General features: G+C 37.2%; 1 protein-coding gene across 2 annotated transcripts in view; it reads right to left on the reverse strand.

The window, feature by feature from the left end:
* The window catches only part of LOC118274090 (tyrosine-protein phosphatase non-receptor type 9), a 46445-nt gene that overhangs the window by 9727 nt on the left and 9640 nt on the right, over positions 1-27078 (reverse strand). For both annotated transcript variants that reach the window (XM_035591454.2, XM_035591453.2), the window contains 4 exons: positions 26228-26368; positions 2735-2943; positions 572-684; positions 131-245 (listed from right to left, as the gene is read on the reverse strand). In XM_035591454.2, coding sequence (XP_035447347.2) covers positions 131-245; positions 572-684; positions 2735-2943; positions 26228-26368 — 578 coding nt within the window. The remainder of the gene's footprint in view (positions 1-130; positions 246-571; positions 685-2734; positions 2944-26227; positions 26369-27078) is intronic.

Consider the following 27078-nt stretch of genomic DNA (forward strand, 5'->3'; position numbering starts at 1 on the left):
GAATTCTCCGATTCAATTCTAGGGTCAGTTTGTGCGTTCATGAATATCTAATGTACGCGTGTAGTTAGACAAATGTGTAACCCTTGAAATTATCAAAGGCAGCAGAACTATTTAAACAGTAATCAGTTACCTGAGCGGGCTGGGGTCGCAGGTGTACGGGGGGTCGCCGCTGATGTGCATGTCTGTGTTGGTGTCGAGGCGCGGCGCGCGGTCGCTGCTCATGTCACCCTCGTGCTCGATTATACCTGCACAACAAACCAGTATTATCAATATTTTTACTTACGATGTTTACGGGTCTGACGGTAAACGGTCACCGTAGTCTATGCAATATTACGAGTGGGATGCTTACCAAGGAGACATTCGAGAAAGAAAAGCTTCTTAACAAATTATAAATGATAATGAACGCTCAAATTATGAACATATCTGCCTAAAACAGTATTTTCATATCTTGTCTATGTTCAAAACAAACGTATTCAAGTCGACGGTGTGTGAAATCTAAATCCTAGCAAAACAGCGATAGGCAACACGTCACTGTATACCTAACGTTATCTAAAACATGTTCGGCACTCACCATTTTGCGCGCTGATAGGTGGTATGTGATTACTGATTACATATTCATCGATGGCGCCGTCTAGTTTAGCGTTCTGCAAATTGTTCGTGTAACAATTCTTGCAGTGCTCCAACCTGCAGACAAGGGAACACAGCTTAAAACTTTAAATCAAACAAATCAAAAGCAAAAACAAGAATAACTTACAAAACGAACCAAACACACATGACGTACACAGCGTATGTGCGATCGATAAAATCTGTAGGATTGCAAGTACCCTTCCAATAAAGAATTCAAAGAATAAAGTACCTAGGATAGCTCCCACAATCTTATCTCGTATTATTGTTAATACCACGATAAACATGAATCACGTAAGTACGGGTAGATATTGTATGGAGGCGACTCATGCTGTACATCACCTGAACTCAAAGTTAATGAGCTCTATATCAGCCGACGCAGAAATTCAACCCCGATTTATCATTGGTACAGAGGCGAACCGCTTCATTATATGGCCAATAAATCATCACGGTACATTATGTAATACGCGTTTTCGTATTTTCAGGTGCCAAGTTTTAGAGACTTCAAATCGATCGGGTAGAGGACGGTTTCACAAGATTTTCGCGACTCCCACGTTCGGTCTATGCATGTATCGCATATACGGTCAACAGCGCGTAGGTGGTCGCTTATTGCTTACTTGTATATATATACATAGATAAATAGATTCTTAATGTCCAACGTTCACGGACGTGTTTGTCGGTAGCCAAACTAGGCTTGCTAGTAAACTATCACTTGCCCGGGCTTTTGCAACTTAAATTACATAACATGGAAAATAGAAATCAGAGGGAGATAGAAAATAATTCATTTTCATTATCAAACCATTGCCTTACTCTAGGATTTTCTGCGAATTTTCAATAAATATGGCAAGTGCGAATTCTGATAGTTTTGCACAAACTGAACAATAAAGCGATAAAATATTCCACAACAACGATGCTAATATTCTTAATATTTTTCAAGTTAAGCAATAAGTAGAAATGAAGGCAGGCACTTTGTTACGCAAGTTCGTTAAAGGGGTTAATTGAAATTTGGAGCGTTTAACAATTATCGTTGATTACATCGTAACGTGAAATATATGTCACGTAATGCCATGCCGTGGGGTGGAACAACAAAAGTCGACCTACATCGGCACACAGGCGCCGAATTTCCTTTGCACCTTTTTATTCACTACACCTACATTATAATCTACATAAAAGCCAGCAACAACTACTTAAATATGACGATGTTTTTTTCATACAATAATTGAAGTAGTTTGTATAGAATACATAAGTAGGATAGCCTCATTTCAATCCCGAACAATGTGAATAAAACGTACTTAATATAAGCAAATCTTTACAAAACCAGACATAACGATGTTAATTTCAACGTAAATACCTCGAGCCGTTCTTGAAAAAAGGGTCGAGAGCAAGTCTGACGGGCAGACGGATTCACAGCGAGCTGACCAGACGAGGGGCTCGTTTTTTAATCATATAAGACACCCTAATACGTATTATACAGGCGAGTTTCTTAGTGGAAACATAAGTACATTGATGGTGCATAACAGATAAGTCTGACAAAGGAAAACTAAGTCCCGGGAAGGAAGGCCGGCTCGGCAACGTGCAAGATAGCACCAAAGTTGCGGACACTGCAGCTCTCCTACATCGCTTACAAGTACCGTAAACTTTCCGTTTTGTTACCGCAGCGCTAACAACGATGGAAGTTTCTTTAATAGTTTCCCTGCCACAATTGACATCCAAACTTCCAGAGATAATATAGTAGACGTTGACGATAACCGAGTTAGATACTATGAAAACAGAATTCTTAACTAGATTAACTTCCGCTCTCTAAAGACTAACGTAACTTAACAAAAAGATAATTTCCTAGATCTAGTTTTAGTCAAAGTCAATTGGTTGTTAAAACTTTAGTCAACCAGTCTCTCTGATCGCGTAAATTAATTACAAGTTAAACGGGGATTGTCGTTCCTAGTTAAAGATTTGTTATACAGCAATAAAGAAATATATTCACTATTGTGGTTGGATGCGACGAGCTGAAGATTGAGCTCATTAGTATGGTATTAGAGCGGCTTATATCCAGCAGTGGCATAGGCTAATAGGATGGCATAGGCAACTGATGATAAAGAAGAAAAATATTTACCAGGCAGCGTGGTCTGGTTCGTGCAGGCCACCAAGTTGCTTGGGCAGGCTGGAGCGCGGCACGTGCAGGCCTAGCTGAGGCGCGTTCACAGTGTGCACGCGCTCACGTAGCTTCTCTCGGACAAACAGCCGTAGGATCCGAAACGGTGCCTTGAACCACAGCGGGGCCGTCACTATCAAAACCTTCTTCAGCTTCGCTGGGTAACCGCCCTAGAACAAACAATTGTTTTCTGTTAGATATTATAAAGATAGAACAAGTACTGAACGATGAGTAGCAGTGACACGGTAGCTAATCGCCCATCTGACTATGAGTGACTCGCAAAAAAAAATTGGCACGCGATTTCAGTTACACGTTTTGTATAAAAGTTATGTATATAATTCTGATCCGTAATTGAAACAACGGGTTCTCATAAATTATGTATCGAAATATTGTTCAGAATACAAACACGTTTATAACGAAATCCACGATATAACCGAATTAAACATTCGTGACGACCGCATTGAGTATAGCCTGGGGACGAGTGGTATAATTGTATTGTTATTGGAGACGAAATAAGTTATTATTAAACGACATTCATCGTTCATACAAAACTAGACTAGAGTAAGTACAATGTTTGCATGTATTTCATAGAATAGTATTCTCAATGTCCTCAACATAGAAAAACACATTTTAATTTTAATGATGAAAATATACTGGTAAAATCTTTACAATTAGCAAAGGAGTCAACAGCCCAGAAACTGGGGAGAAATAAAATATCTCCGCACAATTGTAGCCAAATTATACTTTGAAGTCAGCAAGCCCGTTCATTAAAGGCTACCGCGCTGGTCTCAAGAGTATTAGGTATATTGCTCGAGCCAAAAAGACCACCACAAAAGTCAGCTCAGTGCACAGACGCAATCACTGACATCAATATCCATCAAAAATGATAATTAAAATTTCTGATATTCAAAACAATTTAAATTAGTTCCCAAGTGTTTGCTGAATACAACACCAAGGCAGCACCCTATAAAGGTCAAGTCCATTAATTTATCACTTAGAATACGTTAAATGCTAGAGTCAATCTTAAATGGATTTCTCCTAACGAATCTCCGAGAAGTGACAAAACTTGATAATAAATCCAACCGGAATGGAAGCTGGCCTTATAAATATTCAGGACAGAGACGATCTGTAAGCGCTCGAGGGTAAAATGAGGTTTACTGTAAAAGCATAGTACAAAAATCTCCACCGAACAATAATCTACGTCACTCCCGCTAAGCTCTGACCTCCATCAACATACATTATTCAATAGGCCTGTGTCGTAAATTTCAAAAATGGCTTATTTCGATAGTTTAGTACCTGTATTACCCCAAAAAATAATATTTCATGATAAAACTTATATTTAAAGCACATATTTTAAGTTTGAATAAAATATTTTTAAACTGACGTAAAAACACAAGAAAGTGTCATGGCGTCGTGAAGAACGTCACATAGTGGCAAACAGGTATATCACATTAAGGCGAATGTTTGTTTTGTTTAAATAAAAATGGAAACTTCGTATTTTAAAAGCTGTATAGTGCCCCAGTGTATAAGTACAAGTATAAAAACTCCGACTAAATTATTCATACGTGTTCCGGTCAAGAAAAATATGCGAAAAAAAGTGGTTAAAACTGGCAAGGAGGACTGATGCTCATTGTTTATCAACGACATCGAGAATGTATTTTTGTGAAGATCATTTCGATGTAAGTATTATTTAATAAAGTAGTGACTACATATTCAACTAGTAAATCTTAAGAAGAACCAAAGCTTTTTGGTTTTAAATTACAATGCAATTGCATTTTGCATTGTATTGTGTTAAACAGTCTTCATATTTTTCCAGTTGCCAAACGATATGCTGAATTATACAGAGTACCATATTATGGGAATGGTATCTTATGTACGAATGAAACCAGGTTGACCAGGCCTCCCAGACGCAACTCTGGTGCCTAAACCGAAAACCAAAAAAATATAAATATTCTTCAAACTCAGATTCATATTCAAATTCTAAATAGATGCTTAATATCATGCACAGCTTCTTTTGATTCTAATCTTATATCTTATAATTTTTGCAGGTTTTCAAACCATTGAAGAAAATACACCAAACATGATATATAAGCCAACAGCAGATAAATCCATTCAAGTAATCTTTACACATAAATATAGAAGTAAGGCGATCCAGACCCATGTGAAAACAATAGATCAAGCAATATCACCTCTGAAGCCATCTATGACATCTAGTACTACATCCCCATTTAAAGTAACAACCTGTAAAAAATCAAGACCTTCATCATGTATGCTAAAGAAGATTACTAGAAATATACCGATTCCAGAAGAACAGTCTGACAGTGATATTTCTCTATACACACCATCTGTGCCATCTTCTAACACAAGCTCACCATCAGTGCATGCATTACAAGTGAAATCATCTTCGGACTGTAGTGATTTTATTGCAGAAGACAGAAAAATAGAAGCAGCTGAGACCTTATTGAGGACAATAAGTAAGATTGAAAAACAGCCCCGTACATATATTGGTGTGCCAAAAAATTGTTATTTCCTAATTGATATAATTAAAGACAAATTAGACATTCCCAAACATCATATTTTGTTATGTTTATATAAAATCAGATTAGATTGTACATTTCGTATTTTAGTAGATGATTTTGGAACTAATGCGTCTAGTTTAAGTAAGGTATTTACAAAAAATGTGCCTTTAATAGCTAGTGTTTTACGTCCTTTTATTGTGCCACTAGATAAAGATATTATAAAAAGGACTCTACCAATGGCATTCAGGCATAAATATCACAACGTAAGTTGCATAATAGACTGCCTTGAGATAGAGTATTATTTGATAATAATATATTATAGGTAATTATTATATTATCGGTATTGTTTGATATGGGTGGAAATAGCACTCTCAACTTGTCTAAACACGATCTAGACACACGGCAGTGTGTCCGCCAAGTTCGAGCAAAAAAACCGACACACCGGCCGTGGGTTATATTACACGAACCATTTCGGGCCAAGTTCGACCCACCTATAACTCAAAATCTATTTTATCTACGCATATGAAATTTCTAGTATCTGTCGAGATCTACTTACTTATTTAAAATACAAAATTTCATTAATGTACCTATTGTAGGTCTTGAGATATTGACGTCAGAAAATCGCTATTTTTACTATACACTCACTGACTGACTCACTCATCAAAAACCTAGACCACTTCCAATGGTCGTATTGACTTGAAATTTGGCATGGAGGTAGGTCTTTAGGTCAAGGTAAAGGAAAAAATCTGAAAATGGCCAAGTGTGAGTCGGTTTTAAAAATAATGAAGGTGTAAATTCATACCCCTAAGGAACTAAAACAAAAATATTATCTATATCTTCCAATGGTCGTACCGACCTAAAATTCGTTACGAAGGTTTGTATTTAGTCAAAGTAAAGTAAAATAAGAAAAAAAGAAAATAAACCTTACAAAAATAAATGAAATCCCACCCAAAACATAAATGTGAAAGGCTGCCAAGTTCGATAATATTGGAATGCTTCGCCTATAAAAGAAGTGAGATCTAAATAAGTACCAAGTTCCATACACAGACCTCAGTTAAAAATGATATAACTTGGCAAGTTTTAATAGAAAATTATATACTTGACTCATTGCGTTTAGTAGGTTTATAACAATGTGTGTGAAAACTTGCCAACTTGTTATATCATTTTTAACTGAGGTCTGTGTATGGAACTTGGTACTTATTTAGATCTCACTTCTTTTATAGGCGAAGCATTCCAATATTATCGAACTTGGCAGCCTTTCACATTTATGTTTTGGGTGGGATAATAATAGCAAAAAAACGAAGTGGCTTGTGCTGTTGTATGGAAATCTTAACCAAACGTCAACAACAACAATGGCGCATATCACTATGTGACGTCATACGTTCTGATTGGCGTTCACGGCGGAGGGGCGCGTGGTGTATTTTTTTGATTTTGTATTTGTAAAAATAACAATAATCTTATTATTTTGTGAGGAATTATGCCGGTTTTCCTTGATTAAATATCACAATTTACGCCTAGAAACATTCATCCATTGATTTCATTGTTAGTTGACACAAGCCTATTTTATGTGTAAGTACAGTATTTCACAAAGAGATTATTACTCAACTGTACTCTCACTCAACATTTTATTTATACCAATCCTAATGTAATGTTGTGTAAGACCAATACTTAACTAGAGAACTCTTATTGTGAAATAAACAAATAATAATGAAATATTCTGGACAGATTTTAACATTCACGAAACTTTGTAATTTAACAAACTGAACGAAAACATCTGTTTTTCCGCCGGCCAATCCGGTGCAGAGCTGTTGAAAAAAGGTCACCGTTTACGACGAAAAGTCCTTAGCGAGAAAATAGGAAAATCGTGAGTGTTTTGTTGATTGTTATCATTACGTGAGCCAATTTGTAGGTCCGGGAGGTCAGGTAGTACGTATGGCAATTTGCAAGCGGGTTTGGGCTTGTTTTAGGTATATTTCCGTTTCTATCATAAACTCACCAAAACGGGCCGTATTATTATACAACCCATGCGGACCCGCAATTCATCTTACGACGATAGTATATTTTACGACTAGTGCTAAGAAAAGTAACAAGCATTCTCAAATACCATTTCACTTCTGTTGAAAAACTTCATTACTATGAAACTGCGTCATATTCGTCCTCAAAAGGTTAACGTAGCTTCTGTAATGGGTTGCAGATTATTTGCGACTTTAAAAATTGTTCAGTAGTCAAAAGCAAGCATACTGTTTCAGCTAAATTTAATAAATATCTGATCATTCGAAAGGTAATGTGGTGATAGGGGAGGAGCGAAATGCAGAGGCACGGTTATGAACGCTAAGACCAAGGGTGAGAGGTCATTGCCCCTTGATTTTCGGTTCCCTTCAACTTATGAAATCACATACCTGGTACCGAAACCGTCCGTACCGTACCGAAGTTTCATTTTAATCCCCACGGAACGAGGCGACAGCTAATTTTACCGCGTAGGATGGAGTTGACCAAAACAAACATTGTACCTATGTTTGAACACTGTTTGGAACCTAAGTGCATTGTCCTGGTCTTCCTCATAGGTTTAACAGTCTAGACGAGTCCTATGACGTCAGTACGGAGGGGAGACTGTAGACGCAGGTTCCAGACGCCCATCAACGACCCTAGCAATAAACAACGTAAATCGATTGTTCAGAACCTAACCACTCGATTAACAAACCTAAATTGAAGCGATATACAACTCATTTATGGATGGAATTAGATAAATTAAGCGTTTACCGGAGTTTCTAATTGACTACAACTTTATTCTGCTTTGATATGATGATATCTGACAAGTACGTGCTTGTACAGTTGAGAAGTAGGACTACGTATATCTCTAGCACGAAACAATTTGTTTTTTTAACAAATAAAATCTAAATCTAATCTAACTTTAGGTAATTCTATCAACTAATTACTATGTGTATGCAAAAAAAAACTTAAATTTCTTGGAAAAACTTAATTTATTAGTCAACAGGCGGGTACACTACCTATGTACAAACGGCACATAATTTCTTTTACTCCTAATTAGATACAATTCTCAGTAATAAATAAGACAAGTAGACTTTACGCTTTCTACTAGTATCGCGTATATGGAAACGTGTGCACATGACATTCCCTTTTCAATGTAGACCGCTTACCTAGACTACGGGAAGATCATAAATCAAATCTGTTACACGCAAATGTGTGAATATTCAGTTGAGAGGTTTCTTGAAAGTTCAACAAAGCAACAATTCGAGCATACAAACCAAAATCGTATTTCGAAGCAAGACAATCAAAGGCTATTAACGAAGAACCCGAGCAATCGTTATTCCCCCGTCTAGACTTTTGATCCTTTATTTGTTGGAGCGGTAAGGCAACCGAATTTATCAAGCCGGAGTCGCGGCACCCCGGTGTAAAGTTCAACAATAGCTTGTCAACCCGGTTGAGGTATTGTACGAAGTAGGTCGCGACGCGCGGGTCGCGTGGACGGGCCAAGATAAACCTCCTCTTTGAGACTACGCCAAAAGCACTCCAGTTGACGCCTAGACACTCCACCCTGCGTGTACAAACCGCAAACAACTCTTACTATTGTGACTAACTTAGTTTACTCATAAATCCTATTGTTGATTGTGATTTATATGCCTAACTTATAATTTAACTGCAGTTTCATATTGTGATTCATTCTGGCTCCTAGAATCCTCAAGTCAATGCGATAATAAGTGTAATACTAACCAATACTGCATAAATTGAATATTGAAACGAGACTTTTGTTTGTGAGGCCAATAAAATCTAAAGCAACGAAGAAGATAAAGTTAAAACTGCATTAGTTACTTCGCCTCTGGTCCTCGAAGTTCTTAACGAAGAATCATAAGGTCCCAAGTACTTAGATTAGTAGAGGCAATCGACTTGTGATCTCTCTATTCCGGAATGCATAAATTGGCCATAACGTGGCCGGTTTTATCTGTGTATAATACAGAATTAGCTCACATTATCTCTCATATTAAGGCTATTATTTGTTTAATCCACTGTTTGTTTTTAACAAATTATTTTTAACGTTTTTTGCGATTTGCGATAGCAAAAGTACACGTTATCCAATTAACGTCAGGACTATTAATGAACCCTTTTTGGAACCAGCCCCGCGTTTGAAGTTTTAAATCAGCGATGTATCATACAAATAACCCCAAACATACAAGAGTTTTAATCAACCCTTGTAACCCGTTTTTTAATAGCGAAAACACGATGATACAGGGGATTTCAGCTTTATAAATGGCCATCAAAAGCGAGTACCGTGTGTGCCAGGTGTGGGCACAGGTACATGTCAGTGTGAGTGAAAGGGAGAGAGCACTTACAATCACAAAAGGGTTGCACTTTAACTGCCTACATTCAGACGAGCCGTCACAGCTGCGCCTCTATAGAAACGATGTTTACCCTGACTACTTGCAATCCCTGGAATAGCTTCCGTTTAACATTCGCAGAATGAATAAGCGGTGTGATTTCTTACATATGGTCAGTAATTATACATGAATCTCCCAATCCCATAAAGAAACTATACAGTAAAACAGTAGGAATACCCATAAAAGGATTAAGACCGGCAATTTCGTTTAAAAAAAGAGAAATATATTTGTCTCTCAAGTACTTAAGCGATGGACAAAGGTCAAAGTGTTAGCAATCAAGTGTATAAGCACTGTCCTTTCTGAGAGCTTTTAAGTAGGTACCTTAGAGCAGTGTCATACACTAAGTTTTAGCGCGACGAACCGTTTCAAAAGCATCAAAGGTTCAAAGGAGACGCCTTCCATTTCAGCAAAGAAAATGGACCGTATTCAGGCTGTAAATGAGAAGCGTCTCACATGCAACTCACATCTCTACACAACACACTTTAAGAAAACATACTGTTAATATTTTATCAAGATTTAACGATGTATTTTCCTCAAACCATTAACTTCATATTGTTTAGGATTAACGATAAGGCTTATGAGTTCATGGAAAGAGGAACATGCGATTAATTAACACGGTACATTGATAGTACTAATAACAATAACATTGTCGTTTATTAAGTTATGATTTTACCTTGAAATATTTTTATGAATGGAAGTCAAGACCGTGACTGATAGGAAGTTACAGGATATGCGGTGTAATTCGAACGTCGCGCGACGTAGACGTATAAAACGTTGAGCACATGGCCCCGGAGACATTGTGTCAACGACGAGGTTTCGTCATTGATGGAACGATTTCGCAAACAACACGGTGTCGCTTCGACGTCGGACGTCGCTGGCGCCGTGCCAGACATAAATAACACTGATCATCTTTACACCACTTTCTAACTATGCTAAGGTATATTTATGCTTCCTATGCATGCTAGCCCGATTGATTTTTCATAAATATTCATTTAAAGTACTTAATTAACGTCTAGCCATAAACGTTATTTATTATTACACCTTATTAGAAATCAACATCTGCTGCAGCCTGAGAGGTAAACAAAACAATTGATTATAATTAAAACAATGCAAATTAGATAGGAAAGTACCTATAAGTGTAATTTATGACTAAAAGAAACCTTGAACAGTAAGATTTTATTATTTATCTATTATTATTCTAAGAAAAAATATGGCTGGAAATGTAAAAACCAAACAAAATGGCATAGATCAAACTCGACTGAAAATATCGTGGTCCAAGATTTTTTACAGAGCTTTGTTGGAAATCTATTATTTTTATACTGTACATAAGCCAATTACCAACCACCTACAAACAGTATCCTTTACATCTAGTTGTTTGTGAAGATGGAAAATGCTCAGCGACCTTTTACATTGTTATTATTTTCACCGGTGGCGATGGCTCGTCTATTCGACTGAACATTACTCAATTTCCTACACTCACATACGTCGTTGGTTGGCTACACATACACAATGCAGGCAGTAGCTACAGTACTTACGTACTACAGTGGGTATACTTGCCTAGGTATAAACTACAAAGGTACCTACTCCTATCCACGTTTGACCTTTGTACGTAAATGTCACCGTTGCATTTAATCTCGTGGTTGTTATAAATTCTGCGAATAATCTCTCTATTTCTAAAAATACCCCTACGGTGAAATCACTTGATAATTCCCAAGGAAATTTCATTAAAACGAAACGTTATTAGTGTCTCCAGGAAAATGTTCTTTTGTACATAAATAACATAATATAATAAGGTCTTCAAACTGGTTTTATGAAGGTTAAAAATATTTCTACTGCGTTGGCGAATAAAAAACAAACTAATTCATACATATTCTACTTTTCTTTTGAAGAAATAGTATTTATATTAGTATTACATTTACTCGCTTTATCGGACAGAATTACGAATTAGTTTATAGTTCCTAGTTAATTTGCATACAATAAAGCGGAATGTCTAGGCACACCCATATTGAGGGTACCGATAAGTGACATAAGAGTAAATGATATCTTGTGATAGGCGGTGGAGCGTATCGGTGCTACGGCAATGATGCACCGGAGGCGAGCGCCCGCGCCGACTGCCGAGCCCGTCCCCGATGCATAAATAATCCCTTATCACAGCTAGCGACAAACATGCGTGAACATCGTACACACATCGCACGCACGACACGCAAAACCAATGCGATCACACGCCTCTACATCACGTCAATAAAGTTACCTCGAACAAGAACATCTCAGTTTACAAAAATAAGATTTAATTCGATAATATTAAGGCCGATAGTATTATTAACTATCTATTAGCACAAGGCAATATTTAATAAATAATTAATATGTACTAAACAGACAGTGGTAAGCGGTAATATAATGTTTCCTAATCGAATTGGTCTCTAATACCGACATAATACTTCGGTAATTAACAACATTAGCAGAGTTTAATAAAACAATCATATCGGGCTTAAGGAGAAAACATCATAAGCCAGGTAAATTGATAGATAAATGTGTGTTGACATGCAGACAAAAAGGAACACACAACATAAGTAACAAGTTCTGGATTAGTACGCTGACGATTAAGCATGCACACATACATACCAAGTAGGTGTAACTAAGTCTAATGTATGTATGGATAATCCTGACTAAGAAATAATATCTTTACCCCCACGTGTATATTTAAGGGCAGAATTTAACGTGACTCGTGCTTCGTCACTGTTCATAGAATAAGTGACACATGAACTGTATAATTATAAGGTTAATCCTTTTATCATCAATGTTTTCAACATTCAAAACACTTAAATACTATAAATTGAACAGCTCCTATTGTATCACCAGTCGAAATTCTGATTTGGTTTCAATAATATACTACAATACTAGTACCAGTACAAATGCAAAGTGAGGTCATCCACCGTTGAAAATAAATGCCTCTTCTGCCCAATATACATCCTACGCTCCAATTTTATAAAGCAAAATGCAGCAAATTCAACAACAATATATTTTCACTGCATGTCCTATTTGTTGAAACATTATGTTCCAGGGATGGGAGTTGGCGATGTCCCAGACAACCCCGTTGTGATGTAGGTCAGGAATGGCGTCCCCATTTTGCAGTGCGACACTGACGACCGCTCCGGTGCCGGGGACGCGGACGCCGCGCCGGGTGCCGGGTGCCGACAAATACGGTAAAGTTCGTTGGAGTGTAACACAGACCGGCCGAGCTCTGCACCGGGAACCATCGCTTATAAACCAATTTGACACGAGTGACGTAACATCGACCGCACACCTACCCCTGTCGCACACTTCACGCGGAGCCTTATCATCCCGCAATATCATAACTGACATAACGACGACAGCCTGCCGCGAAATCAATTATGCGTAGAGCTTAGTCACGATATATTCGCAAGTTGAATGAAGATCTCAGTTTACAATATCTTCATTATTAGTTGCGGTGGACAGATGTTGGTCGTGTGACACAATAACGTAACGTAGCACGTACCCTACTAACTACGACACAAAAACCAGCGTCAGCGTATCAACAGCTGTTACTCTAATGCTGTGTCTATTCGACATTAGCCAGGTGCGATCCCTTCAGATATTTTTTATGCTGGTCCTGTGTCGGATACAATAATATTGAATAAACTGTACCAAGACCGTTAGAAAGTTAAAAAATCTTAGTAGCGTTATAATAGTGTGCTTCGAATGTTCGAAATCCGATCGAACCTGACGACTATTGTCATGCGAACGACGGAAGCGAGTCCGTTTGACTTCCGCAAATATTTGATTCGTACTTACATTCTGAATGCAAACAAATGTTTTATGATTGATAGGACCTTTCTGAGTTCTGTTTGCTATTCAAAAATAATGTATTTGTTACAATATTACTTAATCCCAGATATTGCTCTTGTAAGAGTTCAGGCTCAGCTCTGTTTCTTGTAAGTGTTTAAGTCTGATAGCGGATTACATCAAGAAAGTAGTATCATCCTCAACGGGTTGTGGAGATGAGATTCCAGTTGTTCTATGTAAAAGACTAACATTCAGCTAAAGGCTAAAGATTCAGTGCCGATTCAAAAACAATAGAGAAAAGGCCAGTAGAAAAATAAAGAAATTGCTCTTGTACATTGTACCTACATGTAGGTCATTGTAAAAGACCAGAAAAGCACAAGAAGATAAAAATACGACTAATTGCAATCAAAATCTGATGTCAGCGAGACTCGTCAGGACCTAATAAGGCGTGTATTATATTTTTTTAATAAAAATGTCGCCACGGATAGCTGACATAATATGGAGGACACAGGGTGAGGCGTGCTCTCGACGCTCGTTAGCATGAGCTGGTACAATGAACTAGCTCGCTTGCATAAGCATAAAGATGAATATACGCCGATCTCATTATACCGGCCGAGCGATGAAAAGTGCACGCCAACCGGGAACAAACTGCACTCGATAAATGGAGCAGTCTTAGTGGTCCATATCCTATTGTGTGCTGAACGATCTGGAGATAAACAGCTGCTTTCGGCTATACGCATACTTTTTAGCTTTATAAAGAAATGGGACACAATTACGAAATTTCTTTTGTATTAAACGTTTTGCATAAAAACAATTAGAAACCACCAAAAAACTACGCAATAACCAAGAAAAGTAATTTCAATGGTAATATACGCGTATCTTATAAAATCGGCAATTCCTCGTTGCAGGTTTTCCTTATTCTTATTACCGACGGGTTGTCTTTAACAAATATTTTTGGCACAAACGTAGAGCTACCTCTAAAAGATTGAGCTTACAAAAAAATATAATCTTCAGAGAGAACCATTACGAACAAATCTGTAAAGATACTTTGAAGGCGTATTTATCTCTCTAATGTTCTATGTAAAAGTAGAAATTGCTCAACAAAACAGCATATTCTTTTTAATCTTAGATTTAATATCAATGTTTTCACTGGTTTATGTCTACTAATAACAATAATCAGAGAATGTATCTATTTATCGTCGGCTAAAATGTCAACATCAAGTGCGCCATAGTTCTGAGTAACAAAAATTGGTGTGATAAAATACACGATTAAGTTACATTAATAACTAAATATCGGTAGTTTATATTGTAATACATTTTCTGTGATACTTTTTTTTCTTGTAGCTCTACAATCTTTATCACAAAACTGATTATAAGATAATATAAATTAGGTAAGAGTTAATGAACTTAAAACATAAGGAGGTTGCATAAGTAACATTGCCTGGCGCGTGATTAGTGAATATCTGTCATGCAGGGATACGTATGGTAAGCCTTATAATTATGAAGTCCACGTGTGGCGAGCGGAAGTAGAGCGCTTGCGGAGGTGACGTCACCCGCTCCGCTCGGCGCCCGCGACCTTCTCCCGGCGGATATTAATCATCCCGGTGCCGATGCCCAATTCCACGTACCTCAGCGAACATCGGTTAATTGAAAACTAAACCTTGCAAGCTCTTCGTAATTTATTATTATACTCTTCGTTTCTTGTGTCACACCTCACAGGAAAAACGCCAATAAGTAGTTAGTCAAGGTTCACAAACATCACAATATAAACTATATTGAGTATTTGCATTCAATTTACTATGTATATTTACAAAAGTGAAGGTTTATAAGGTCAGTATTTTGTATTTTACATTGGTAAATGGAAATCTCACAGAATCGGTGAAAAATACTGTTCTATGGTATTTTGGATTCACCCAGTGAAAAACAAAACAACAACATTATACGTCAGTGTAGGTAGTTGGGTTTAATTTAATAGCACGCGAACATCCGTATCAAATTAGATGATTGTACCTACGAGCTACGAGTCAAAGAAACTACGCAATAGATGAGCTGTGTTTACTAGCATACGAGAACTGAGCTGTGAGTCAGCGAGGACACGTGACTTCAAGGCGAAGATCGAAAGATATTCACTATCGATATCACACAAAAACATCCCACCAGTTTCCACAATCTAGTAGAAGAGGAAATGTTGACCGACTGACATCAGTCGATAAAATTCTTGAATGAGCAAGCGGCCTTGAAGCAATCAAATAAACACTTTTGGTTAGCGATATTCCTAGTATTTGTATTGCAAACAACGCACTTATGACTATCGATCGTTTTATGGCGTGCGTCTTCCACAGGGGTTATATCATTCTATGACGATGAGCTTTCATAATAATGATTCCTAAAATAGCGCACCTACATCGCTAGTATAGACTGCACTGACGCGAGATGGCCAACAGCTGATTCATTCAATGTTTTTGTTTTGAATGCCAGATGTTACCTAATAGAGCTGTTTTTGTAATTTTGTAGGTGGGACCATGACGACATACCTGCAACTTTACTACGTTTTACATGGCATACAGGCCTTTTAAAAACTTGTAAGACGCAAAACGACCACGATTTTATGTTTTATTTTAAAGATATCAATAAAGGTAAACAACAACAGACTACGCAATTTATAATCAGTGTTTGCCAATCGATCGATTAAGTGTTTTATTTTCCTAGAAAAACAATGTTTAATTATTACGACCCAACCATAAACCCGTTTAAACATCGCCACTAAGCTAGGCATCACTATAAATTCCTTCCCTCAAAGTTTTTACTGAGATATCAGAGACGAATTAAAGTAATACTCCTTGAGGTCGGTAAAGCCATAAACGGTGTAAGCTTGTGAGGAATGTTACAAAGGCGACAAAGAGGCTATGTGAAGCGGGGACCGGCAACCGGCGTCTCGCCGACATGACCTTGCTCTTGACGACTGGTCGGCGAGCCCACGACGGCCTCCGCGATTTTGTCTCATACCAGTATCAACATTGATCGCGATCGACACCGCAAATCACGGACACTGCGCCATGTGTAAACGTATAATCAATCTATCATTCCATTCATGAGTTCTACACAGCAATAAGATTAAGGATTAATATCCTAAATTCCTAACAGAACTTCCAAGCATGTTGCAATAGGAGGCACATTTTTACCCAACTGTTTCAGACGATGTTTCACAGGTTTGTGAAGAATATCGAGTACATAGAGAAGATAGTATTAGGTAACAGATATACCACACGTCTCTAATTTCTCCCTATGGATAGATTGTTCCATGTCAAAGGCCTGGAGTTTACTTAAATTAACCAAGTACTGCGGTACTGCCTAGTTCTAGTAATCTAAGTAGATTACGCTCATCAAGCTAAAAGTTAATTGAATCTATTAAATTAATTTTCTGCTGCCATAATTACTTCCTCTAATCGTTTTAGTAAATATCACTTTATTATGGGTGGGAATCACCGTAAACGACCTTCTCGCGTTTCTCGCGCACTAAACTGCTGTTTGTAAATTGGGCGCTGCCGCTGCTACTGTTTGCATTATAAAGTAACAATAGGGCAATAAACAATAGCTTAAAATATTCGGTTGCTTTAGATTGTCAAATAACTGTACGCGATTATCCAATTAGCGGTGTCAAAAGCGTTGACGTAACTTCCGGCACGGTACGCGGCTGACACTGATGAGTTGATCAAGTTGATGACACCAACTCATCGATTAATAGCTTCGATAATACGACGCAATAACGCTTTCACAAGCAATAAGTGCCACTCGACGACCTGGCGTTTTGTCAATTTCATTGTAAATACTCGTTCCCATTTTCAATTTCAGCGGATCTAAGAAAAGATTTGTGTCAAACACTCGGTGTTGTATGAATACCGTATAACATTCATTTGCACTCATATTTAGGAACAGTGATCATGAGACACGGATTGCTGTTTACTCTCCACAAACTGTGCTATGGAATAAATATGGAAATTGCGATGGTTGTCGCTTTTCCCAGTTTTTCTTGATTTTTCATGAAAATACAAAGTTATTTAGAATTTTCCTTAATTCTTCAAGTGGATTTATGGAATTTAAGCCAGTCAATTACCCTTTTTTCGCCCAATTTGAAGCACAAAAACAAGAGGGTTTTTAAGTGGGAAATTCGGAACATTTTATCAATTGTTTTAAGTAGCCCGTATAAGGACTTTATGAACGAGAATATTTACATCAAAGATATATTAATTTAAAAGGGTTAAACCGGGGGAAAAGGTAAGTGTTAAGTAAACACGTGTGTAATCATGTAGACGCAAATATTACAGCCAAGGTTCAGCTGTTCAGGAATAGTCACGCAATTTCATTAATACCCAGACGTATTGTATCATTATGTACATTGTATCGACCTGAGCGTATGTTTACACACAATAAAACGTAATATACTACGATAAATAGCCTATTGTACGTACTGTTACACGGTTGTTACAATGTTTGCAACGTTTCAATATATTATAATCAGACATGAAGTGGAAAGATTTTTCTTAGTGACTTCAATCTGTCAATGTTTCATGATACCCTGACGTTATCTCTAAACTGCATGCTCAATATCTGATAGACGTATTGCGGCAGATTTTAGCTACTACGCTCTCTGCATGAATAAACAGTGACAGAAAACATATGTTACGTGATTACGTACAAAATAACAACATTAAAGTAAGTTGATGGAAAAAATCTTCTAGAATCATTTGTTTAGACTCGTCGACACATAAAGCGGATTTTGTTTGATCATTATTTTCAATGTAAAGTTAATGATGCTAAAAAGAAACGTAGAATTATTCCACAGCTGAGTTTTTTTTTGTCGTTCAAGTGACCTTTCGTGAGCAAAACAAACGCTTCACAAGGCTACTGTTGTCATTGTCTCTGAGGCTAAAGAACATCATCAAACATTATTTAATGGTCAAGATAACACGCCAATATACTATTAAAAAAATCGTATTACATCGGTGTCCTTTTTACACCAACATAAAGCGTAAAGATTAATGACCTATTTAAATTGTTATGTCCTACTTAACACAACAAAGGGCAAAATATATACAACAGATCTCACTTAGATCCATGTTTGTGATTAACATTATAATTATCACTTATGTGAAACAAACGTGTAGATAAAATAGGTCAATGAGACAGTATTATCAGCCTACCTTAGATAAGCAATGCGGGCAGCGAATACAATCGGCTCAGCTGTTACTATCGATCCGCAGTTACTTCACAGTAAACTGTCGTTATGACCAGGCGAACGAGCTCTGCAAACAAATGCACCTCCGTCCTCCGCAGCTAATAGCACTGGCACCGAAAACCACTCGATGGCAACAACAAGCAATAATAGCACTGATATGCAATCGCCACCTGTTAGCCCAGACTTGTTCCCGTCTGGCTGCTCGGTACGAATCACAAAATACACTGTCCCGAAGGAAATATCCAATCAAATTGTTTATATTTATTTATTAGCATGCAAACACAAGATGTATACCCCGGCGTCGGCGTAAATTAGGCGCGCAATACAACGCGAGCAAGACGTACGTGCGCGTCGCCGGCGCGAGCTCGACTGACGTCAGGTTCGCGCTCGGTCGGGCGGCGGGAGGTCGGCGGCGTAGGGGCGGGCGGCGGCTACGAGAGGACTACGGCTCGCATCCGCCCAACCGGCTACGGCAAAATGAAGCTACGAATTTCAATATACGCGATGAGTCCGCTCAAACGAGAAATACACTTCCCAAACGGAAACTTTTAACTGGAAACATGACCTGAACACGCGCGTCGTACCGAGTCCTTTGATTGGGTTTTAGATTCAATTCCAAATGTATTTACTTCTTAGAATTATTCATCAACAAAGTAACGATTGTTCAAAATTAGTACCAAGAACAACTACTTATCAAAGTCAAAGTCAAAGTCAAAGCATTTATTTCAATTAATCCTAAATTAGGCACTTTTGAAACGTCAAATTGAATTGTCCGTCAGTCTGTCTGTCAGTGAAGCTAGGCGCTCGTTCCAAAGTGTTGCTTCGAATGGAGAAGAACGAGCAAGAAACTCCATCGTTACTCTTTTCAAAAAATGTTTTTGAATAATAATGTAAAGGTTGGAAAGTGTATTCCCAAACTTTTCAAAGACAACATTAAATGTTGTTCTTTTATGTACTGCACGCACTGTTGATATTTTACAATACAAGATGTGGACAATCTTATGTACCTGTTTTCACGTCTACCGCCAACACTTTAAGTATGTGTATTTATTGATTTTTCGCATACCTAATTGACTTGAAGCCCGAGACCAATATACATTGATCCTTGTCAAGCCATTCAGCAGCACACGGCGAGAACAAATCGTTTGGACGTGAAATAGAAAGGATTAACATTGTTGGGATGCCCTCGTAAACTTTCAAGGGCGGCAGACTTCCAGAGATTGCTTTGGGTACGCGTGAAACCTAAATTACGATAAGAGACTGTCTCTTAAAAAGTTAATAAGAATCTGCACCCTCCGAGCATTCGTAGTAATTAAATTGATAAACAAATAACTTTATTGCAACGTCTCACAAAGGCTTCAAACGTCATCAATTTCTGAGGGATTATGAAAAAAATATTTTAAAATTTTTATAGCCATAAAGGGCCTAAAAATGCTCAAATTTATTAAAGTGCTACGCAATTTTCTTAATGACTTTCCGAGGTAAATTCATGGTTAGAAGTTTGCATGGGTTTTACGACAATTTTATAAGAATCGTTACCGTTATCACGTAACCGTGTTATGACCATATAGTTTCGAAAACATTCTGTTAAAATAAAGTGAGTGTATCGAGTGTCGAGTATCATATATCCCTAAACATGATACACAGTTAATTAGCAGTACAAGTGAAAACCGCAAAAGCTTTATACAAAGTTACCGGCAGGCGTAAATGTTCATAACTAACCAGTACCGCATCTGGCATTGAACTATATTCAGCGAGCACCGAAATACGGCTACTGTTCTAATTATAGTCGTCTGCTTTCGAAATAGGATTTATATTCTCACGCCAGTCCTCGGCCACTAAACTAAAATTACTTTTATATTTAATGCTATTTCTGGAATTCTTGCGTATACCTGATAAAATATCTCGTAACAATAATTACATTTTGTAAAGTTTTCATCTCGTCTGCCTGTTCAAGTGGTTGCCAAGTGAGCGAGAATTTTGGCTTCAATTTTCCGGTACAGGTAATTAGGTACCTCGTACCTATTATGTTACATTGATTTTACGATAGTAATTAACACTTCCTTATTAAACTACTAAACTCGTATTGAATATAAAGTTGATTCCGTGTAGATTGATTACGTTCTACAAACTACGTTTATAATAGTAAGATATATACAGATATAAACAATAATTTACCCACGTCTTTCATTACGAAAAAAAATATGACTAATAAATAAAGGATCATAGGAGGATATGCCATAATCATCAGGCTTGGCAGACGGATTGGCGTTTAGTTTGTTATTACAAAACAAGCGGAAACTGTGCCAACAGTTTGACGTAATACCGTTATACGGTAAAGAAGTAATGGAGTATGGGGCTAATGTTGGTTGAACCCAGTATAAACACTTTGGCACATGCCTTCATGTTCGAGCTTACAACCGTGATTGTACCAGAGCGGTATTGACATCTAGTTGTGTCATTCATTTATCATTCTACGAGTATTCTACCGTCTTTTAATGTCGTGTGATGACGACCGGGCAGCCTCTTCTCTTCCCGCAGACTCCGGGCAGTAGCACAGTTAGTGCTACACAATTTAAAACAATGGCAATCTTTAATCAAAGATAGATAGGAAGAAGCCTTGTTTGAAGAGGTTCATGAACATGAGTGGATTACCACGGTCACGAGATAGTTTTCGTTATTATTTCCACAAACATTTTTAGCTTTTACAATTTATATATCAGGGGTAAACTTTTACTTTTTCTTTCTTACTAGTATTTGATAAAAAATAGTGCATACCCAGCCTTTTATCCAGCATAATATTATACGTGCAAACTGCACCCACAATTGCGAGCATTTTCCCGACCATTTCGTGCCAAATCCAAATGTTGATAGCGCTATCTACATTTACCTTATTTCTACGAAAGAAACCATTTATTTGGACATAATATACGTACTGGGACAATACAGAAGAGTTATAGTTAACATAAAAGTAAACTACGACTTAGATCGTATGATATAAAGGAACTAAGTATTTTTACCTAGTGGGCGGATATAAAAACTTTTATTAGACGAAAACCATTGAAGTTGAATCGATCGAATGATATTCGGGTACACGCCAAACGCAGTGCTCCGTTTGGAGAGCGAATAATCAAGCTCGTGAGGTAAAGATTGAATCTATTATCACGCCAATTTATGCTCAATGGCGGAGGCAGAGTGCAGTTGAAGTACATCAACATTTATACGTATCATTTTGCGTTTTAACATAATCTATACTTTACTAATAGTGCAGTTGAAGTAACATCCGATTTACATAATTATTTTATACGTATCATTTTGCGTTTTAACAGCGGATGAAACCGCGCGGAAGTAGCTAATCTATTATACTTTTCGTCATATTTAATTGCCTAGAGTCAACTGAACCAACAAATTGAATCATATTCAGTATATAGCAGCTAGGTACATAAGTCGATTCCAGTCCAATAAACACAGTCGGCGTTGTCTCTTTGAAGCAATATTTAAGTATACCTATATGTATATCGGTCGGAACTTTCGCAGCCGTCGCAAGTGTTTATACCGACTGCGTACATAAAAATATAATCGTGGTGCGTGTATATCCGAGACAAGATACCACACGGATGTGGAGAAGTTATATTTTATTTATGATGTGGGCTATAAAGTATACTTCTTCACCGGACGGCCGGGATAAGCAGAACTACACGTAAGTAAATATAGCGCAGCTGTACATAACTCCACCCTTGAAAACTTATGGCTGACTCCATAAGCAACAGCACTTAGATTAAATTACTATTCCCTTTACAACTTGTCAGGTGGAAAGGAAGGTCCATTAATATCGATATTAAACTTCAATATACTACAACATACACTCGGCGTCACAAAAATCGCACCTCTTGGAAAATTGTAAGTTTAAAACATGTCCCGCCAGTAACGAATACATTACACCTTATTAATATTGATATCGCATTGAAAGTATTGTTTAACGACCTTTAAATTAACAACAGTTATAGAAATCCTAAACATAACAGATTTCATCAGCACGTAGACGTTAAAATTTTAAATGCATTTGTCTTTTAAAATAGCTACCTAGAATGGAGATATAACATCATCGCTGAACGAAATTACACCGCCGGCAAAGTGAACTGCCGGCTAGCACATCAAACTAGCTACGTCCGAGTTGAGTTAGATTTTTTGCATCTGGACTTTATTCAGTCAAAGCCCAGTGGCTAAAGGGAGGGTAACACTAGGTTTTAAGTTGTTTTAAGAAATTTTTTGCTGATAAAATAAAATGTAACTTTTTAATCATTTGCATTTGCTTGCTTTTTTTATTCCCTGGTAAACAAAAAACCAAATCCATTGATTTATTCTTAAACTTTAATGAATTGCCTTTCCAATGATACCTTACAGTCATATGTCTGCCATTGATTAATAGGGTTAAAATGACTATGAAGGGAACTTTTAAAGAGGTGCGATTTTTGTGACGCCGAGTGTAGTTAAAGCTCCGCATGACGAAAGTATTGATTTTCAGTTTAATATCTGAATAAGAGTTATACGCAATTGACCTATTTATTTTCAGCAGAGACATTAAAATTTTATATTCATTTTTCTTTTAAAGTAGCTACCTAGATTGGAGATATAACGTCATCGCTGAACGAAATTACACCGCCGGCAAAGTGAACGCCGGCTAGCAAATCAAACTAGCTACGCCGAGTTTAGTTAGATTTTTTGCAGCTTTACTTTATTCAGGCAAAGCCCAGTGAAAAATTGTGAAAACAGGGCGGAACAGTATGCGCCAAACGAAGTTTTCTGCAAAAAAATGTGTATTGATTTGCTAATATAGCATCAAATATGAATTCTTCATCAAATATATTTTTCTTTTATGGAATAGGGGCAAACTAGCAGGCGGGTCACCTGATGGTAAGTGATCTGCGCCGCCCATGGACACCCGCGACACCAGAGGAGTAACAGGCGCGTTGCCGGCCTTTTAAATAATGAAAAACTATTTCATTAATTAAAATATTTGTTCTTAAATGTCATTATCGCAGTAAAAATAAATACAACTAAGAATGTCTGTCTGCGAATCCAGTAAGACATTGTAATGTAAATTCTCCTGAGAATATAGAAATTCAAACCAACGACGTCAAAAAAAGACGACACATTAAATGGAAAGAAGTTGAACTTTCAGTGAAATAATAGGTAAACTTTACCATAGCTCAAACTCAGTGATAACTAAGTAACTTATAAAGTTAAAGCTTTCTATAATATTAAAGTACATTCGATATTTACAAGTTAATTTGAGTAGTTAAGTTAATGCCCGACTTGTTTACATTACCCATTTTATAGGCTCATGACTAAGTACTACAAAACCGAATATTTATTTATTTATTTATTTATTTATCCTAACATTACATTTATCATTACAGGCACACCTAATGCGATAAATGCAGTATAAACTTAAAAATAAAATAAACCAAAACTAAATATCTCTATGAACATAAAATAACATTAACTTTATCCTAATACTTATTACTAACATTTACAAATTATAGGAACTTTTTACCACAACCTCATATGTTACCCTAGTGAACTCGTTGAGTGTACATGAAAATAGGTCCATCCTATCCGCTATTGTATTTAATGTGCGCAACGCCCGCGTCAGTGGTGCCTTCTGCAAGAGGTTCGTGCGTGCGCACGGTACCACCAGCAGCCGCGGCCGCCTCCTACGCCATACGTACTCGTCCGGAACACACAGCCGTAATTCCTCCAGTAGTGCTGTCCAATATCGATCGTGTAGTTGGGAGGCATACCGCGGTTTGTCACATGATGTATGCCTATCACTTACATTTATCGAAATTCCTCCGGATCCCACAAAGCCCTGTCGTTACATTTATTTAGGTATATTGATGCCTGAAATCTCACAACGGGTGGAACAAAAATGTCAAGGTTATACGGATCAAACTTTCAGATATTATACGTAGAGTTTTCCCCTTTTAAAGGAGTATATGAGTTACGATCTGTCGAGTCTGGAGTCGTATTTTACTATCTCATATATGCCGTAAGGAAAAGGACAATGATAACATAAGAAAACCGGTTGCCGCGGGTTACAGCTTCTAATGCAATAAATGTTAAGTTTTTATGAGGATTACGGACCATAAAAAATTGCTGGACTAACCATAACATAATAATAGGTACTTAATATGTATAATTTAGTATATTTGTCAGTCGTGATGGTCCGGAGGTGTAAGACGCCTCTCACGTGTGAGGTCGCGGGTTCGAAACCTACGAGTACTAATGGCAAGTACCAATGTGACTTTTTCCGAGTTATAAAGTACATTTTACTTTCTAATATTATTTAGACACCACCGATAAACAGTAAAGTAATAGATTGTGAGGAAACCTAGGCTCATCATTTCTAATTATAAGTTTGAAATCGCCAACCCGTATTAAGCAAGCTTGGTGATTAATGCTGAAACCTTCTACGTGTGAGAAGACGCCTTTGGTCAGCAGTGGCCACTTGTAGGCTGTTGATGTGATGTGATATAAGATTACTTAATAAAGAGAGAGTAGATTACTCAATGTATGGGGATGACACTGGTAAGTGTCAAAATCATTAATTTTGAACCCCATATAATTTAATATTATTTCTACTCTCTTGTCTACAACAAGCACTAAATGGCATTTGGCTAGAAGCTGAGAGCTTAAACGATTATGCTAATAATGTAGTTCCGATAGCATGTTATGCGTGTGTGCTTGTAGCTGTGCAGCACTCAACAGTAGTATTACGTCCGTTTTTTTAAAAGAAAATAAATGTGTTGCATACATAATACTTTCAAAGTATTCAGTGAAGATCATGACTTATCAAGGTGCACCCTCTTCAAATACTGCGACATCGGCGTCCCAACCTTTAGCTTTCAAGTCCATTCTTATAGTCCGCATCAAATTACATAAGATTATGGATTCGTAGAATTATTTCTATCATGGTTAGTCTAACAGGAGTTTACGTCGCGTCGGCACCATCTGATAAGATCTAATCGCTAACTAGAAAGCTCCCTCATTAGATCCGTTGCCCTATATCTATTTGACTAATGTTTATACATGCTGTGCCTTATACTGTCCTGTATGTCCAGAGGCTGCATTTATACTTACTAAATCGATATAAAATGTTTTAAAAACAAACTATAAAGCACTCTTCTGTATTTCTATCCTTTTGCAATTGCCAGAATTGTCATAAATTACAGCAAGAAAGAGGGCGATAGTGTGGCCCAGATGTAATGAGGACTACCATTTTTGCTCACCAGTTGGCGCTAATATAAATCTGTTTGTCTAACCACTCTTAACTGTAAAAAATCTAAACACTAGCTAGATATCTATTGGAACAAGCTAGATTTCGTGAACAAAACATCGGTAGGAACATAGCGGAGACGTAGTTCTACTCTTATGGCTTGTTTACTAACATTTAACATCGATCTAGGGTTAAATATAGCATTTTAATGACTGCACTTACCTTCAGCATGGTGAGTATTTTCTGAGAGAGCTCGTAATCAAAGTTGGTGTACTTGGAGTCGGTCATGTCGTATATGAAGACGAGGCCGGCGCGCTGCGTCTCCACCGACTGCAGTGCCACGTCCAACTGGTACACCACACCCTGGACCAAAGAAAAATAAACATTATTACTAGGAAACTAAAAGCTTCATTTCAGTGTGTAATTGAGAATTGGTGTTTTATAACAGTTTTTTTTTATCTTTATTAAATTAATTAAGTTCTTTTATGTTAATGTGTGTGTTATGTTAATGTTCCTAAGAGTGTGACATAATCATTGTGTGATTAAACCCTCTAATTAATTTAGTAAAGATTTTAAAAAACCTGTTGAAGAAAGTAATGTTATTAAGTTTTGTACTAGAAAATAAGGTATAAGGTAGTTTACAATGTTCCACAGTTATTTACGTTAATTTTACAAATACAAAGCCTAAAAATCGGTTAAGTGCGAATCTGACTTACGCATCACACCAAAAAATAATTACATATTTTATTCGGTGTTTAGTACTTGTTGGTGTTGCTATGTAAGCAAGATATGGTATATGGGCCGGTATACAGACTAATGGAGAGCAGACTTTTCGTATTAGGGTGGTAGTTGAGTGCTATTTCGAAACCAAAACAATAAATTATTTCCTTAATGCTCCAAACCTGCGAAAAATATCGATACAAGTGCCCTAGTGAAACCCTCAAGGTTCAGCTATTTAAAGAAATAAGTACTTTTTTATTGATCTAGTTCTAGTGATAGCAATTGTTGAATTAGTTATAATCTATGACATTAATAGACTTATATCTATTTAAAGAACATAGAATAACAATTTA

The sequence above is a fragment of the Spodoptera frugiperda genome, chromosome 3, assembly GCF_023101765.2.
Source record: "Spodoptera frugiperda isolate SF20-4 chromosome 3, AGI-APGP_CSIRO_Sfru_2.0, whole genome shotgun sequence".
Taxonomy (NCBI): domain Eukaryota; kingdom Metazoa; phylum Arthropoda; class Insecta; order Lepidoptera; family Noctuidae; genus Spodoptera; species Spodoptera frugiperda.